The following is a 17997-nucleotide window of genomic DNA, read 5'->3' on the forward strand; positions in this document are numbered from 1 at the left end:
AGTTCCAGGTAAACAGTGCAGCATATTCAAATGCTCTCTTGCCAAAAGTTGCTGCTCTAACACTTGAAGAATGAAGCAGGGAAGGCTCTGCTGATCGAAGTGTTGTGGCAGCTTTTTTACTTATCAATAACTCCTTCAAATAAGCAGGTCCGACATTTTCCATACATTTAAACACCAGTAGTGAGAGCTTATACAAGACCCCATACCTAATCGGTAACCAATGTAATTCTTTCAGTATTTCTATAACATTATCTCTCCGACTCCGGATTGCATTTTCTTACAACAGCAATACAGTTCGCAATTTCTTTCATTGCCTCAGCTTCACTTTCACTGTTATTCTTGAAAGAAATATAGAGCTGATTTTCTGCATAGCCATATAGATCATATAATGATGACAGCTCTACACAAGCAAAAATATCACTGGCCTTGTCAGCTTCCCTGTGGCACACTTCATTTTTAGCAAGATATTTTGCTAGTTTATAGCATCCAAGGTGTCAAAAGCAGCACTTAAATGAAGAAGCACTAGCAGAGACAACCTCCTGTTGTCCATATTTATCAAAATATCAGAATATTGACAATATTTCGAATAGCATTATAAAACTAGCTTCATTACTTGTTAACTGTAAATTACAGCAAACTTTCTTAATTCATTACAGATAAATCTTTGAGCGAATTGCTCATTCTAACCTGGCTGTCTTTTCGAGAAGTTGTTTAAAACTGAATATTTCATACAATACACGCACCCATTGAGCTTTTTTTGTTTTTTTAGTGAAACAAATTTTTGTAATATCACGTCATTGGTATTTCAAGAAAAAAGGACAGCTACCGTATTTCCTCGTGTATATGTCAAAGTTTTTCCTGAGGTCATTTGACGTCAAATCGGTACGTCAATATTCCCATTTTATTGCCGTAAATTCTCTTTGTCCGAAAACCTAAGAAATGGCTGAAAGTATCTTTGACATGTTTTAAATAACAAATTTTGAAAGAAAACCTATAGACAAGGATAAGACTAAAAACTATACAACTTTGATTCAAGGTTTACTTTTTTTTATGGTATCATTAAATCGGTAATTGAATTTGATATTCTTCTATCTTATTTGTTTTATCTTGCTTTTGGCTTTCATGGGTCAGCTAGTCCGGTCATTTTGGGAAAATGTGAGTTTTCTGATTATTTCTACCGTGATATATTAATTTCGCAATAATGCAACTCAACTTTGCTATACCAAGGCAACAAACAAATCAGTATAGGCAACGGAAGAAATGAAGACCACAGAAAATACAAGCAAATTTTCTCCTTCAGGTTGATGAAAAAGCAAAATATAGCCATCATAGCAAATTGAATGTTAATTTTGATAATTCACAAGTATATTTGCAACTCTAACGTCAATTCATACTTTGAACTTAAGCCACGATAAGGTCCCTGATGTAGATTAAAATTGAATGGAATGGACGAATAACATGCTGTTTGTTAAGTTTATCAAAATCAAATTTCACATGTAGTCTCAACATCGAGGCCATGCAAACATTTGATACGATATTAAAGTTTCAAATATTGTTTGTTAAACATAATTTGTATCATTTGTTATTTCATTTCCTGTTTAGTAGCAGCCTATGAATCAATATCATATTGGATGTCAACAGATGTCACCGAAGCAACACGGCACGATGCCAACATTTAGATACATGTCTTGATTGCAATTCTCTATAAAAAGGACAATTTGAAGATAAATTAAAAAGTTAAAGGTTAGGATCCTTAGTAAGAGACGTTTTCAGACAAATGAAAGAGACCCAGGACTTGCCCTATTGTTTGACTATTCAATGCTAAAAAATATTAATACTCAAAGATGATGGCTATTTCCCTGGAAAATACCAAAAGATTTAATGACAATTGAAAGATTAAATGAGTTAAGCAAAAGGTCGGAGTGACTAGGAGAGATTATCAACAATCTCTCTACCATGAAAACGTACACCGATAAAAAACAACAGAAATTTTACAACACCATTTATTTACATTGACCGAGATTCCGGATAAACTACTGCTAACCTAGAGCAGGTATTCGTCTTAAACGGCAGAATATCGTGTTTGATATTCACGTTAGTGAATCTCACGTCACGTCACGTCAGCGGTATTGTAGGGTGTGCTGTAGGGTGTGCTATAGGGTGTGCTTTAGGGTGTGGGAAATAAGCAAAAAGTTATGAAATATTTTTTGTGACGATATCCTATAGATTCTTCAAACTTATAATGACAGCGAAGCATTCTTATGCAATGCAAAGACATTAAAGGGAACTTTTTTACATTCTCCTGTAAATTTTTTAGCAACACGATGCTTTAAAAATGGACACTGAATCTTATAGCTTTTCTTACGTTCTTTCCCTTACGTTACGATCATAAAATACTATAGCAGCCAATAGAATTTCCCTTAGATTACCTATGCCATTGCGTAACTGTTGCATTAATTTAATCATGCTGCCAAGGCATTTCTCAGTGCGAAATAATGCAAAAGAAAAATATATATCAACACTGCCAAACAAAATATATATGTTGAGGCAGATAAAGTAAAATGTTTGCCTTTTTCTTCATGAACTCTAACATCATTCGCGTATTTCTTTTCGATGCATGAAAGTAGATTCTTTTCTTCCTTTGATTCCTATCCGTTCCTTTACGACAATAACCCCCAAGAAAGCAGGTAATATCACAAGTAATATTTGCTTCACGCTGAAGCTAAGTGTTAATTAATGTAGAGGGAAATTAGGTTGTAGTCGATCTTCGAGGGTAAAAGTCTGACTTCATCCCGAGAAAACATTGTAGAAGAAATACCTTTGTCAACGGCATCATTAACTACGTTTCTTTGTGTTAGATAACAATAAATGTTCAACGAAAAACACCTTGTTTCCCCTGTGATATATATCAACTAGAAAAGTCCTGCATTAGTTTCATCAAGAATGAAAGTACAGAGTGTGGGAACTCTGATTGTCCGAGGTATCAAATCATGCGGAAGTAAAGCTGACTGTAAGCAAATCATATTTCTGGTATACTAGTGGTATGCATATGTTGAAAATTGCCATCTATTTTCTTTTTAAGGAAGAAAAGCATGTTTCCAATGAAATCTCTAAATATTCTGGAATACTGCAAGTCAGCTTAACCTCGCAAGTCACGTCATTAAGACTAAGCCAATCAGGGACTGAACCCAGTCCCTTCTACAAATAATTTCTTTGCTCATAACATGATACATGGCTCAGAAAGGCTCGATTATTCAGTCAAATCAGACAAGCCTTACTCTTCCAAACTTTAATGGCGAAGGTAATATTTTTTTTAATCTACATATAAAGTTATAATGCTCCTTTCGACCAGCTACATATCATGCTTTGGTTGTAATGTTAAGAATTTATTATTAAAGCTACACACTTAAAATGCCAAAAATGACAATTATTCTTTGAATATATTTGCGATCATCGACAGGGCGCTATAGGCCACTTGATGTCATGTCAAAACATAGGTACTCCCCCAGAACGAACTGTATCTAAATTACTATATATCGTAAAATTTGAAGCGCTATCCGGCAAAATCGAGCCTAGCAGAAAAACTGTAATTGGATTTATTTCGAAATAGAAAATCAGATCAAAATTCATTTTAACAACAAAGAGAAAAAAGTTTTGGATCATCTGAATTGAGATGTTTCGACACCATTGTGCAATGGCCATGATGCCGCACGAAATATTGGGTTGATGAATTCAATTACAATATCAAACTTACCGGACAGAGCTTTCGTCAAATTTAAGTATTAAGTCGTAAGACTTTGGTCATTAAGCAAGTGTTTAGCGTATGTAGAGGTGATGCATGTTAATGCGGCACTGGCAGAAGGCGTCTGTATGCGAATGAAGGTCAGTGCTGCAATAAGCTCTGTCCAAGCTGCTGGCAAGACTGCTGCGCACTGACACTGGCGATGATGACATCATCATTCGGTTGAAAAGTTGGCTTTGATGCGGTGAATTGATGCTTGGGTATGCATGGCTTACCTGGTGCTTTGGAGAAGATTTAGGACTAGTGTCAGCACAGATACTCTCTATTGAGAAAGCAAGAGACTTGGCAGACATTTTTGGCTTTTCATATGTTGTAACTACACGATTGCTTTCGCTTTGGTAGCCATTTGATTCAGGCAGCTGGTGGCTGCGCACATGGTCATGTAGCAATTCTATTGACGAGAAGCTACCAAGGCAGAAAGCACAACGAAAATCGCCAACAGCAATGCCCTTTCTAGGGTGCGAATGCCGGACATGTGCTCTCAGTGAGCTGACTTCTGAGAATCCACAGTTACAAGAGTAGCAGACGAAAGGCTTTACTTCTGGAATGCGGGCATCCGGATTTCGTCTTTTCAATGGGCTTTGGTGAGACTTCTCAGGCAGAATATATTCAGGGCTGGATGGCCTGTCTGTCGAATGAGCAGGTTTATTACAGCCAAAAGGCTGGTCGTCGAAAGTTTCTTGATGAACTGGGGATGAGCAAGCGCTCAATTCCGTCTCTGACTCATAACTTCCGATGCCACTGTCACACTCCCCATCGTCATCCTGGCAGTCAGAATGTTCGGAAACGGAACAGAGTTTTGCACGTGGGTATTTGGAAGCCTTTTCACCTGCCCTAGATATCTGGAAATGTGACTGATCGCTGCAATCGTCTTTGCCTGAAAAAAATGCTCTGATTAGAAACAGCAAGGTAATCGACTCTCTTGAAGACCTTCAAAACATGAAGACTTTTTGTACTTTGTAGAGTCAAATAATGAAAAATGCAAACTTAAATCTAGCACCATGCCCTTTCTGCAAATGCACGCTGAAGAAAAGGTAGAAAGGTGTTTACTACTTGGGCCAATTTTGGGGACATTCTTGCAAACACTCCAAGCTTTGTCATCATCAGAACATGTAAATATCACGTAAGACATAATGACCAAACTGGAGAGTGAAAAAATTTCCACATAAACCGTTATTGCAAGACAACTAATTGCTTGAACAAAGGAAACGTAATTTTCTTAAATTTAATTTATTTTGAAAATTTTATCCCGTGACATTGGATTCTCGTTGTCGTATTGCTTTGTTCCTGTATATCTTTCATAACAACACTCATTGGAAGATTCACAGAATCCGGCGGACAGCCTATCCTGCGGTTCTTCCATCTTACACAAAGGAAACGTACCTTCATGTTTTCTGATGTGGTATTGCAGATGGCCTCTTTGACCAAATCTCTTTGAGCAAAACGTGCATTGGTAAGGTTTTTCCCCAGTGTGTTTGCGCATGTGAACTTTCAAGTTGCTTCGCAATGTAAAGTGTTTACCGCAAACATCACATTTGTGTTCCTTGATCCCTGGTAAAGAAATCAATGCTTGATAAAAAATATACGGCAAGGTTTTATCAAGTGGTTTTATCTATTGAATGACGCAATGTTATTTGTAAGTAGGTGCTAAAACTCGGCACAGTAGGTGTAATGCAGAGCCATGAAAGTTCACTACTAGCCTTGTGCTGAATAATGGCAAAAATGCACACTTACAGACTATATGCAAGCGAGCAATGATGTATAACATACCTTTGTGGATGTAGTTTATATGGGTCCTCATCTCAAAACGGCTTCCAAACGACTTTGAGCATTCGACACACTTGAATGGCTTGTTCCCTGTGTGTGTTGTCATATGCCTGCCCAGGTGCCAGGCTTGCAAGAAACCCTTTCCGCAAACAGAGCACTGGAATGGTCTCTCCGAGCTGTGACTCATCACGTGTCGCTTCAAATGACTTGGTGCATGAAAGCGTCTTTGGCACTCCGGACATTCGTACTTAAGAGGTCTTCCGCCGTATGGCTTCTCTGTAAAATTATTAAGAAAACTAATGAGTAAAGAAAGTCGAGATGGCTCATGTAGCAATCACCTCTCAAAGTCCTTCACTTGCTTATGACGTAATATTAGGAAAAAACTCCATTTTGAAAATGCAAACTACATACTAGCTTCGTCTTTCTTTTCTGCCTGCTTCACTTCAGCTGCTGTTAAAGCGTTGTCTTCATTGTTATCAGTATCAACCGATGTCATGGATGGTAATGAATATGTGGATGTGATCACGGAGACTCGAGCGGCACTGAAGGCGCCGCTCCTCCGCTCGTCGGTGTTACATTCATTATTGTTTGTATCATGCTTTGCCTCAAGGCCTGTTGTCAAAAATTGATTTGGAATCATTGTAGTCATCCTCAGTTTCAAATTTATGGAAAATTCTTCCAACGTCTGAAAAATGAGAAATAATTTCCGATTTCAGAATTCAATGAAAGCATTGGGAAACTTATGTAAACAAAAATTTAACATCTTAAAGTTTCATGATTGCTACCAAATAAACGACCTCAGGTTCTACAACTTCCCCTTCTAACTAATCAACGTAGGCCACTTGCATAGAAGACCCTCAGAATAACAGCAATCCACGTTGCTTGATATTCTTTTGTAAATGTGATATTTAATTTAAAAACATAAACCCCAAAAGAGAATTATAATTGGTGTTTGAGATGAAATAAACTCAGTTTCGCTTTATAAAGTCGTAAAAGGTTTTGAGCATACGTTAAGTGTGACAATACAAGTTTGATACATTATTAATTAAAAAAACATTAACCACAAATAAAATATTGTTGCATGGGAATATAAATATCTAAATTTATTGTAGATTTATTGAGACTGGCGGACCGATCAAATCAATCTTTTAAAACAAAAAGTTTCATTCACATTTGTTAATTAATAGCTTTGGTTAACCACTTGGAATTTTGAGCATTGAAATCCAAGAAATGACTTGTATTCCAACAAAACGCGCTTAGAATCTCGTGTGAGTGATGCAAATGAGATCTCCAATGAAAATGGAATACTTTGAGATACAAAAGCCCTCAACTCAATGCATTGTTTATCGTATTTGATGACAAGTTCAGAGAAATGTCCAGCTTTGTAGCAATTTTTTACTGATAATATGAAAAAACAGCCAATTATAAAGCTTCAACATTTACTGATCTTTATATGTAGATACTTTCTATCTCAAAGACGGAAGCAAAAATAGAGCGACAAAAGCACGTCTTAGAAAAGTACAAGATAATAGTAATGATCCTACATCTGATTACAGTGAAATGGATGCCTGTGGCGTTAAAGATAAGAATGGTAAGAAAATGGCCTAAAATAACGGCCTAAGCTAATTGCCACAGTTTACAGAAACTTTAGGTATTTATTCAAAGAAAGTATTAAGACTTTGCCAAACTGGGTAACATTGCCGGGTAACATTCACAACTTCCTGATTTGCTTAAATGTTGCCCAGTTTGGCCACCATGTCGGCCAAGAAATTCGTCACGATATTTGTTGCTCAAGTGTTTGAACATTCTCAGACATTTTTCTGGAACATTTGTTGATCAGCTGTATGTTGTCCAGTTTGGCCACATTACCGTGCAAAAATTGACCTTAATTTCCCATCTGGGAAGAATCAACATGCGCAGTGTTACATTGCAAAATAATGTGCTGCACTCGATTCAGATGAAGTGGCCTGTCAAAGTTGAACCTTTGAAGTTGATTGTACAGAAAACCTTGGAGAGGAGGAATAGTGTAAAAAGAATAAAAAGGTACCGTCTGAAATACATCCAAGTGCAAGTTCTTTAAAAACAACAAATCGGCCAAATGCTACTGCTTCTACCCGTGCTCGACAAAAGAGTGCTAAAAAACAGTGGTTTTGTGATGTCAAAATCAGCTTCCAGTAGTTGCAGCTTGTTTTTTTTCTGCCATACTTATCCAAATTTGTGCTCAAATCAAACATGGCACGGAAAACCACTTATCAGATCAAATTTGGCACGCTGTTGTGACAACATTAGCAACAGATGTTGCACGACAATGTTGCCCAATTCGACTACAATCTTTCGACAGGCAAAAAAATCAACAAAATTTCAAGCAACACTGTCGTGCAACAATGTTGCCCAGTTTAGCCAAGGCTTTATATCAACGAAATATGGAGGTTTTGCCGAGGAATACAGCAACGCCTTCAAAAATAAGCCACACATGACCTGCACTTTCGTATACTTACGTTTATCTCGGATTCTGGACAAAATCCACGAAAGAGTGCATTCTTTTTACGGCCAATGACCCAAACCTTTTAAGAGTGGCCTATTGAAGTAATGCCCAAAGTCTATATGACATAAAAATTGTTATCGAGATCAATAAACTTGTTCTTCTGGAGTTAAGAAGGGATACGATGGCTCACTCGTCAGTAAACTTTGTCTTGTTTGTCTCCTCTATTTGTTAGTTTACCAAACAAGCATAATCACTGCCAAATAAACTAAAAAGTTAATGCACGTTCGAATTCATCCATCCCCATCTCCCTCCTAAAACAATGCTGGTTTACTGAAAGGAAACTGGTTTTTACAGGACGCTCATGAAGCAGACAGAAACGCCTTTTCATTGAATGAACTGAGGAGAATATGGTGAACAACAACTGATGTGTTCAAGAAAAGTTTACTGCAAAATGAGTTTCACCTCTGACAATTTTTTGCCTATTTTAAGCAAGATAACTCACATAACTGACATAAAATAAGGCAAAATGAGTGGTTTGAAATTCACTTTTTAAATTTCCATATAAAGAAGTTGTTAAATTTTCCATGATAGAAAATTATCTAGCTTCTATTTGTACACGAATGTCCGACATACATCTGGTTCTGTCATACCAGGGTCCAACAAATAAAACAGCCACCTGATGGCATTTTTTGTCGGCAAGGATACTGTTGTGTGTTTATGACGCAATCCCTTGCGCATGAAGAGTTATAATGAAGTGCAAATGCATCAACTTGTTTGTTCAACATGTTCATTGGCCGGGGTTGGTTCTTAAATGTATTTGGTTGTGTTTAAGGCTGGTGCCAAAAAGGTAGTAGTTATTCTTGCATATTTGCCAATAACAGGATTACACTTAAAAGCAATGACGACATTGAGCGCATGCGCAGTTTTTTAATTCGAAAAGACATGAAAACGATATGCATCCTTTGCAGTGTTAGTTTTCCTAGTACTTCTCCTCACTTACTGGTTTCAATCAGTCAGTCAAAAAGAGGCAACATTCGTATTCAATCTTTGTTTGAAAATAATCATAAAGTAAAACAAATAGCTAATATCGTAATAAAATTGTAAAAATCCAAAGAAATGAACTCGATGATTTTCTGTGCATCAAAGGTCTCCAGTGGTGTGTCAGTAAATTTGCTGATTACTGTATCTTAGCTAAAGATAATTTTGAAGTCACGCTCAAGCAGCCTGTTCTTGCATACTTGAGTTTTCAAAAGAAGCACTGTTTTGTTTTGTAAACCTTGTCAATTCACTTTTATTATGACAGAAGGTGTTAAACCGTGAACTGTAATCTAACGCCTAGATTGTTACTATTTCCGTTAAAAAAAAACCTTTCTTCCATAAGGCTGACTAACGAGATAGACCCCGCACAGTCTCCTCCAACGCTCTTAAGAGCTAAGAATGTATTGAATGTTAAGCTTTATTCTGATTGTGCCAATTGTTTTTAAAAGGTTCATTGCTGCTAAGGAACACTTTGGTTGCTAGCTAGGCCACAAAATTAAGCAATGTCGCTAAGCACTATGCACAAATTAGGCAATGCTTCAAACCATGACCACCTTTCTAGAAAAAAATGCGAGCAGATGCTTGACACGGGTTCCTTCATCCCTCTTGATCATGAATTATTTACTAGGAACGAACATTGGAATACCTTTACCAAATATATCTTCCATATGCAGTTTATAGGGAATACTGATAGCAGCCTAATTATACACATCAAAGCACGTACAGCATTATGGCATCAAAAACTGTATAAGAAATGTTTATAGAATTAGTCTTGCAAAGGGAAGAGAGTAGCGCAGTAAACCTGAAGTAACTATGTTATATCGTCACTTTCTTCTTCGTTATCAAGGAAATGAAACCCACAATCAACTACCTAGGTCAGCGGGGACTTGCCTTACAAAAAGCTATAATCATAGAAAAAATAGAATATACAATACAAAACAGAATTAAAATGGTAGAAAAATCGAATATATATACTTCTATTATCATAGAAGTTAAGGATAATATGCAAGTTACAAGCATACTTTTATTTGGTTTCAACAAAAGAGACTGTATACCAGGTCTTTGTACGCCACTGTGGAAACTCCAAAGTTACGGCTCGACGTTAACATACCGTCCTCCGTACCCGGCGGAGCTGGTCCTAACCTAAACACGTTTATTGTATTTTTTGTTATCTTAATAGCAAGGTAACGTACATTATGCTTGTTCTAAATCAGGTATTGAACTAGTACGATAGTCTAAGTATTAAATAAGGTGAAAGAAATGATTTATCAAAAACCTCTTTCCAAATATAAACAAGTTATATACAGCTAACGAATCATTTCCCTGAACCTTATCATCCTGTTAATTCACATCAGGAAACTCATTTTAATGCTAATTATAGAAAATGTAGTCCTTTAGATTCAGAAGCTTGCAAGGTGAATATTCCACGGAAATGTAAGTCTCAGTTTCGGTGAATTGTTCACTTCCTCGATACTAATTTGCGGTAGATTATTTCGGTGGGCGAATGTTGAGCAAGACCATTCTAAGCAGCTATATACACGTATTTAACTAATGTTTTTGAAAACCAATACCTGCATACTACGCATCCAATGCTATTTTGCAGTCAAATTTAGCCTTGTGTCCAAATTTCTCTTACTGAACCCGAAAAATTCAAGAAAAAATACGATTAATTCAGCCTAAAAATTTGGGAAAATTAGGCAACACAGATTGAATTTGATTTACTAGTTCTCTTCCAAAATTGGCTATATTATTTATTGTAAGAGTCTGTGAGTTTCTTCTTTGCAATCACAATTCAAACTCTTTCGAACACCTTAACCCTGAAATTAACGCATCATTTATCTGCCACAGCGTTTGTGTAAGTTGATATAGCACCAACACACAATATACAATTGAATTCAGATTTGGGGGACATTGTTCTTTTAAACTTTAAAAATGGGCGCTGAAGTAAATACTTTATTCTACCGTAAATTCTAAAATGCATTTGAAAAACTGTAAACTGCTCCTGTAGAAACAGCTTTATGCAAGTTTAGTGGCAAAAATACTGGCAGAAGTAGCGAAAAGAATAAAAAGATAAAAAGAAGATATTTGGTGAAACACGGAGATAATGTTTCAATGAAGCATGGTTGCAGGAGCAACAATTATTCTTTTGACAATTTCGTAACATTGCATCCCAAGATGCGACTTTGATGAGAATCTAATAAATAGTTGTATACTACGTATACCGATGGATATAGAAAACTACACCCATAAATTGGTTTTTGAAACAACCTAATTTATCGTAGTCATTCTCTGACTATGAAGGCATAGGCTTGAAGAAAGAATCAGGTTTAATTGGCGCAATTGTCGTGATTGTTGCCGCCTTAGTTTTCTTGATCTGATCATTTTTTTCAGAAAGTTTACAGTTTACTTTAAACACCACCTTTCTAAAAATTTCTGGGTAAAACATCGGACTGGCAGGTGACAAATCATAGAATGGATTTCGCAATCTCAGGAGATTCATTCAAATCGCTAGAGATGTTCAAACCTCTTCCCTTTGGTGCAGAAACAAAATCTGTCAATTTGGAGGTGACAAAATGCATCACCAAGAAGGAAGCTATTGTGTTTACTACTTTTCTTCCATAAACGATACTTCTTTTTTCTTATCAAATGTAGAAGAATGATACATCTATATTTTCACACGATGAAAAGATCTAAACATTTTGAGCTCTTTTATGATGCGTGCTCTGAAAGTCAGATTTTAGAATTAGGCCAAAGGAGCAACACATGCGATTAAAGCAGCTTCGCGTCGAGTTGATCGCTGCAAGCTTCTTGTGAACCAAAAACAAATATTAAAGGCATGCTGTAAAAGTCAGGTTCTAGTGGACAGCAAAGAAAGGTTACCTATGATTGTTTTGACTCTTGTTATCATGAAAATATTAGCCATTTTCTACAATATTCAGTGATGTTGCTTTGAGCAAGGCGAAGTAGTCGTAAGGTCATAACAAGATCAAAGTCTTGTTCAGTATAGCTAAGAAAAAACGAAAGGTGGATGATACCTCTGATTAAATAAATGGTCCAAGAAGTTAATAAAATACATGTAATTTTATGTTGCAAGATGGATTTGTCTATATAACGCAGTAAAAACTTGAGAGCTGAGAAAAGTTGCAGTGTCTGATACGGGCAAGTCGAGAAGCAGATGTCGGTACGCATTTGGGCTATGCGGTTGATCGACTCAACAACTTCGATAAATTCATACCGAAAAACCACTTGAAGCATACTTATATTGGTACAGTCAGGTCAGTCAATAACCTGACTAAATATATAAACAAACTGTTAACATAAACAAGACTTTGCTTACTGTTTACTCTTCCTAAGACTGTAGACAATTTGACTTGCGTCCTCTTCTTTCCCGTTCAGTTATCCCAATTTCCATAATTTCCAATGTTAGTGTTTTGCATGAAAGAATTCTAATTATCAGTATATTCAAAGGAATGCTAATGAGGCTACAGATGAAACGAGGGAACACAAAGGGACCATTGTCTTGGCTAGTTCCCGGATGAACACCTTATTGTTGTAAATACACTCGTGTGTGGCATATGAATCTCTTTTGAGTAACGACGCTGACGCATGGATTTCGATTTCGATCAGAATTTCAATAAGTTCTTATTGTTGTCGCAAATATAAATTGTAAGCCATTCGTAACCACAAGGCAGTGGTACGATTCAAAAACAACGGCCTGAGTCACCGAGGCCCTCTCTTCAATCATCCACCCAAAAACGGGGTGCTTGGGCTCTGTTGGAATAGAGCGCAGGAGGCGGATAGAAAATTGGGAGGCCATTGAGCGTAAAAAAACGAAACATATTGTTTAAATATCATTGATGATAATCATTGCAATGCTTTATGATCTTTTAATGTTTTAGAAAGTAAGTTTAAAGCAACTTCACACTCGTTTTGAGAATAAAGTTGATCAAATGCAAACAACTACCATTCAAATGACGTCATACTTGATGCTCCTGATCAAAAATAGACTTCAAGTTTCGAAACAAATCTAAACAATTGTGATGACACGATTGCTAAAAATGCTTCCTGTAACTCAATGTAAAGTAGTTTGGGATGCGAATTTTGATGTTCTTTCATTTGGCTTCATGTAAACAAATATTTTGGGAAAATGGGAACATAGACCTTCTTATAAGAAAGTAATTTATAAGAAAGTTATTCTCGGTTCTTCAAAAGTTAAGAAAATTCAGGGCTGGATCTTTGAAAGAAAAGAAAGTTGAAAAATATAGATTTGAAAATAACGAACCAGACGAAATGGACGGTGTCAAAATTATTTGCTGATAGCAATAGCTAAACTTGCATAGTTTATTCAATTTTGTTTGTTGGGTTTCCTTTGCATGACCGATTGCACTTTGTTTGTTAGGTTTTCTTCAATAGTTGATGTGATGACATTAACGGTGTTTTGGAGAAATATAGCTTGACTATAGCATTTCATCTTCTCCACCACTGCGCATGCTCGGTAACGCAAAACCCCTCCAATTTTGCGTTAAGAAAGTGTTAAGAAAGTTTCAGTACTGAAAAAAGGAAGTAGCTAAGAAAGTCTGAAGGCTGGGCTGAAAAATTTATTATTATAAAAACGTGTAGCAAGAAACTGAGAAACAATAAGCAAACAAATTAAAATTTATTTGCTTGGAGCAAGTAAACATTTTTGTGTGTCTCAAGCAGCAATAACATCCTTGCAAGTTATCAAATTGAGAATCCAAAGATAGCACCAAAACAAGGGTATTAATGGCTCTGATGAGTACACAATGATGTTGGAAACTAAACTGAGAGTCCGAAAAAAACTATATTTGGAGGAGGAAATTTCATAAAAACCCTTTCGCATGTATAATTTCAAAACAACTAATTTACCGTCTAGGTGAAAGGGCCCTCTATAAGGAGAACAAGAGATTATATCCCCCCATAACTGGCTCTAAGCAATACAAAAACTAAAACGGCAGTGTTTAAGCACTGTAAGACTTCAATATTGCTTTGGACCTATGCGTACATTAATTCTTCATTTTTACATTATTTTATATATTTCTATTGTTATTTTTGTTTGTTTCTTTTCTTTCATGTGAGATGTTCTTCGGGCTTGTTCTAGATTGAAACTATAACTGCATCGTTTATCTGATTGATATGTAAGGACATTATTTTTAAAGTCAATTTATCAGGTAAAACGATATACTTACCAGATAAAATGCGGGAGAAAACTGACAACATAAGCATGAAGGAGAGTATGATTTTGTTTCTTAGTATTTATCTTTTCAAAAGCTAATGTAGTGTCAATGTTAAAATCACATAAAAATTCAGCAAATTTCGTTTGTTGTTGTTACTATACAACTCTCTTTCTTAAGCATCTAAAAATCAATTTTATGTTCTCTTATATTGCAAATTTAACATCGTAGTTAAGTCGCTTTTATACCGTTTTTGAGCTACGTTGCTAAAATTGTTAAATTAGATCAAGGACATCTACTATTAAGGGCAGATTACTTGGTAATAGCGAAATTAGATTTTCAAGCGAAGTTATAATCAACAGTTTCTGATTAAAAATGATGTTGGTAAAGGCCGTGTGCTATAAGGAAAGTAATTTGGGACACGTCTCAAGCTTCTTTAATAGGAAAAAAAGTAAAATTGGTGGAGGGGATTAGGCAGAGAGAGAGGAAAGATATAGCTTATTCATTTTTTCTTTGAATGAAGACAGGTTGTAAAAGTCTGGGAAATAGAAAGAGGATAGAGCATTCCAAAGTTTACAAGATCCACGGAGGAGAGAAGAGCTGTGGGATTGAGTTCGTGCGTTTGGCAAGAGGTTTGGAAAGGGCGAGCCCTGGAAGATTGTTTGGTATTGCGTGCATGTCGCAGGGGACCTGGGATCATGTCTATGATCTCCTGAGAGCAATTACTGTGGTAAAATGTATAAAAAAATAGTCTATAAAAATAACAGAAAACGCATCTGAGAAGAGAATGCTGTTCGTGTTCCATGGTCTTGAAATCTTTTAATGTATATTTTATCATGTTTACATCGATTTTATTATTCGACATTTAAAAAGAAGTATTATCCTTGAGCTGTAATGTGATTTGTATTCTAGCAAAGTTTTATCGTATGCGATAATTACCATCGACCCAGACACATAACTTTGTCTCGATTAATTGCGTCTGACACCCGTTATCCCGTAGCCACTACCGAGCCACAACCTGACCAAGTTGATTGCTTGAAAAATTGGAGGAAGGTTTTGACGGGGAAAAATTTGACCGGAGGAAAGTTAAGAACTTTTCTGGACTGTGTGGCTGGGTCAGTCTTGTCCCTCTTGTTAGGAAATTTGAGAAAAATTGCTGGTATACCATCATGTCCGGTAAATTTAAAGGTATTCATTGAGAGAAGAATTTGCGAACTTTGCGGGTGAAAACTTAATTGGTGAAGTTGATTGTGACGAGGGGGGAAGGGGGGGGAACGACAAGGTTGTAATCCTTTTCCATCAAGGTTTGAGTTTGTTGTAAAATGTGATGCAAAGAGGTTGGCATTGGCTGATGCAGTGCTAGAAGAGGATCCGTAAGGCTCCGAAAGGAACGAGAACCTGTTTGGTGCTTTGAGATCTTGTTGTTGATGCATCAGACAAAAGTAGCCTTTGCATTGTTGATAACTTTGTTAGATAAGTTGGGAGCGACATGAAGTAAAAAAAGGACATAATTAAGAAAAATAATTATTGACTCTTCAATTTTTGTCATTTTTGTTATTGGCTATTGATATGGATGTAGTGCAGCAAAAGAAGCAAGAAAAGGTGAAGAAAATAAATGAAAGAGATTTACTGTTTGCATCTTCGAAAGAATATTCCGCCCCAGAAAGGCCAAACCCTGTCGAGATGGCAAGAACTATCCATTAGATGTTGGATAAAATCGTTAAGCTTTGGAATTTGCAATTCCTTTCTCTTTAAAAGATAAAAAAAATTCCATATATTTGACCAAGACATGGCTTCTTGCAAAGAAGTGTGTTTGTTCAATCTGAAGCAGCTGACATTCTGATACAAATCTCCAAAGTTGCCAAATGCTGGTCTAAATATCTCATCCGAATTTCTTGATATCCAACAAACTTTGCATGTTGAGAGGTATCTTTTGCTGTTCTTTTAGATTATGTGGTAAAAATTAAGAGATTCAAAACATGATGACGTTATACTTTGATACTCTATTGCTGACCTAAGTGCTTATGGTTACAGTAAAACCACCTTGCAATATATGAATTCTAATCTGAGTCAAGGTTTTTTAGTAAATTGATCTTTTAGTAAATGAAAAACAAAGAGCTCAGGTGTACCACAAGAATCAGCTTTAGGAACACTAAAATTTAATTGATACCTCTATGGCATGTCTTTGTTTATAACAGATCGACAACTATGTCTTAATTTTTTCGAAAACTTTAAAAAAATGTCTTAGTTTTTATGAACGAATGGTTTCAAAATGCAATATGAAATCTGATAGTGATTAACTGCATCTTATAAATTTTGGTTCAGCTAAACGAAAACTCCGATAAGTAGAGGCGTTGCAATCATCAAGCCTAGTAAAGTAGAATAGCTGCTGAGTTTATGATAAAGTTTCGTTCAGAGGAACAGTAAAATCCATAAGCAAAAAGGCAACCAAAAAGCTCCATATTTCTTTCTCTGTAATTATTGTCTAGAATTATTTGGTACATCAGTTTTGCTGATCTTGGTGTGGGAAAATTCTGACACAACATTACAATATAGCAATAATTTGAATAAAACGCAAAAATAAATCAATAACATCCGCAAAACGATAAATCAGAGGAAAATTCGATTTGAAGCAGCATGAGCTAACGAAGAGAGGGCCCCCATTTTAGTTTCAGGGATATCTGCATAAATTCAACCATAGAAGCTTCGCATTGAATCAAGTAGACAAACGGCACAAGTTAAAAACTTGGGTGTTTCTAGAAAATGATTTTTAAATTTCTTTTTAAATTAAAATTTGGAAAATGGTAAATATTTAGTGAATGTTATTTAGTGAATATTTAGTGAATAAATATTTAGTGAATGCACGCTCAGCGCTTCCGTAAATTTATCGAGTAAATCACTTGCCACAACAAAACTTTAGCAAATTATTCTTATTTAAAACATCCGCTTGCTCTTTTTCTGCCTATAAAATATAACTTCGCAATAAAGTTTTATCCAACTATATTGCTTTCCTTTTTAATCAAAGAATATCTATTGAGGCCTGAAACTATATTTATAAGTGGAATTCACCTGCGAGTTTATCTGTCAGTTCTAAGGACAGAATTTTGGAAGTGAAATATTTTGCAATGTTCTAAGTTGTAAAAAAGAATAGCAAGCAGATATGTATGTTGTTTTTATTTTATGTAAAATATATTTGGTCCCGGCATAAAAGTAAATATAACGGACATTAAGAATAATTAGTTTTCTTTTGATATATTGGTTGTTCAAATTGGAATTGTTTATTTTCTATAAATTGGAGCGCTTCTCGTTGTTTTGCAGTTTTTCTCAATCATCACATGATTAACAGAATCCAAAGTAAGGCCTTAACCAGTGTCACTTCATTTTGGCATATATTACATCAATAGCTCACTCAAATGGCTTTTCAATGCCATAAGTTGGAATGAAATGGGCAGCGGTTTCACTTCCTACACCTGTCACTAACGTTAAGGTTGTATTAGATGATCACACTGACAAATCTGCTACTGGTAGACAGCTGGACAACTAAAGTGCCTCTAATGTTCTTGTGCATCACTTGTATGAAAAGTGTTATAGTAACCGCTTATAAAAAATTCATCATAGAAAGCAAAAAGTGTACTTTTTGAGGCCAAGCTGTTAATTTTTCAGGATAATTGTCACAATAACTATACTCCCTCCAGGTGCATTATTTGAAAAGT

At 35.9% G+C, this 17997-nt stretch overlaps 1 protein-coding gene across 1 annotated transcript; it reads right to left on the reverse strand.

Annotated features, from left to right (window-relative positions):
- Window positions 1–1287: 1287 nt before the first annotated feature.
- Window positions 1288–12567, reverse strand: LOC135693175 (uncharacterized). Its single transcript, XM_065211566.2, has 5 exons — window positions 12430–12567; window positions 5981–6254; window positions 5573–5845; window positions 5186–5353; window positions 1288–4679 (listed from the first exon to the last, which is right to left on the reverse strand). Exons 2-5 carry the CDS (start codon window positions 6216–6218, stop codon window positions 3817–3819), a joined length of 1542 nt encoding a protein of 513 aa, XP_065067638.2. The 5' UTR covers window positions 6219–6254; window positions 12430–12567; the 3' UTR covers window positions 1288–3816.
- Window positions 12568–17997: the final 5430 nt, after the last annotated feature.

The sequence above is a fragment of the Rhopilema esculentum genome, chromosome 11, assembly GCF_057945365.1.
Source record: "Rhopilema esculentum isolate cy_ngs chromosome 11, ASM5794536v1, whole genome shotgun sequence".
Taxonomy (NCBI): domain Eukaryota; kingdom Metazoa; phylum Cnidaria; class Scyphozoa; order Rhizostomeae; family Rhizostomatidae; genus Rhopilema; species Rhopilema esculentum.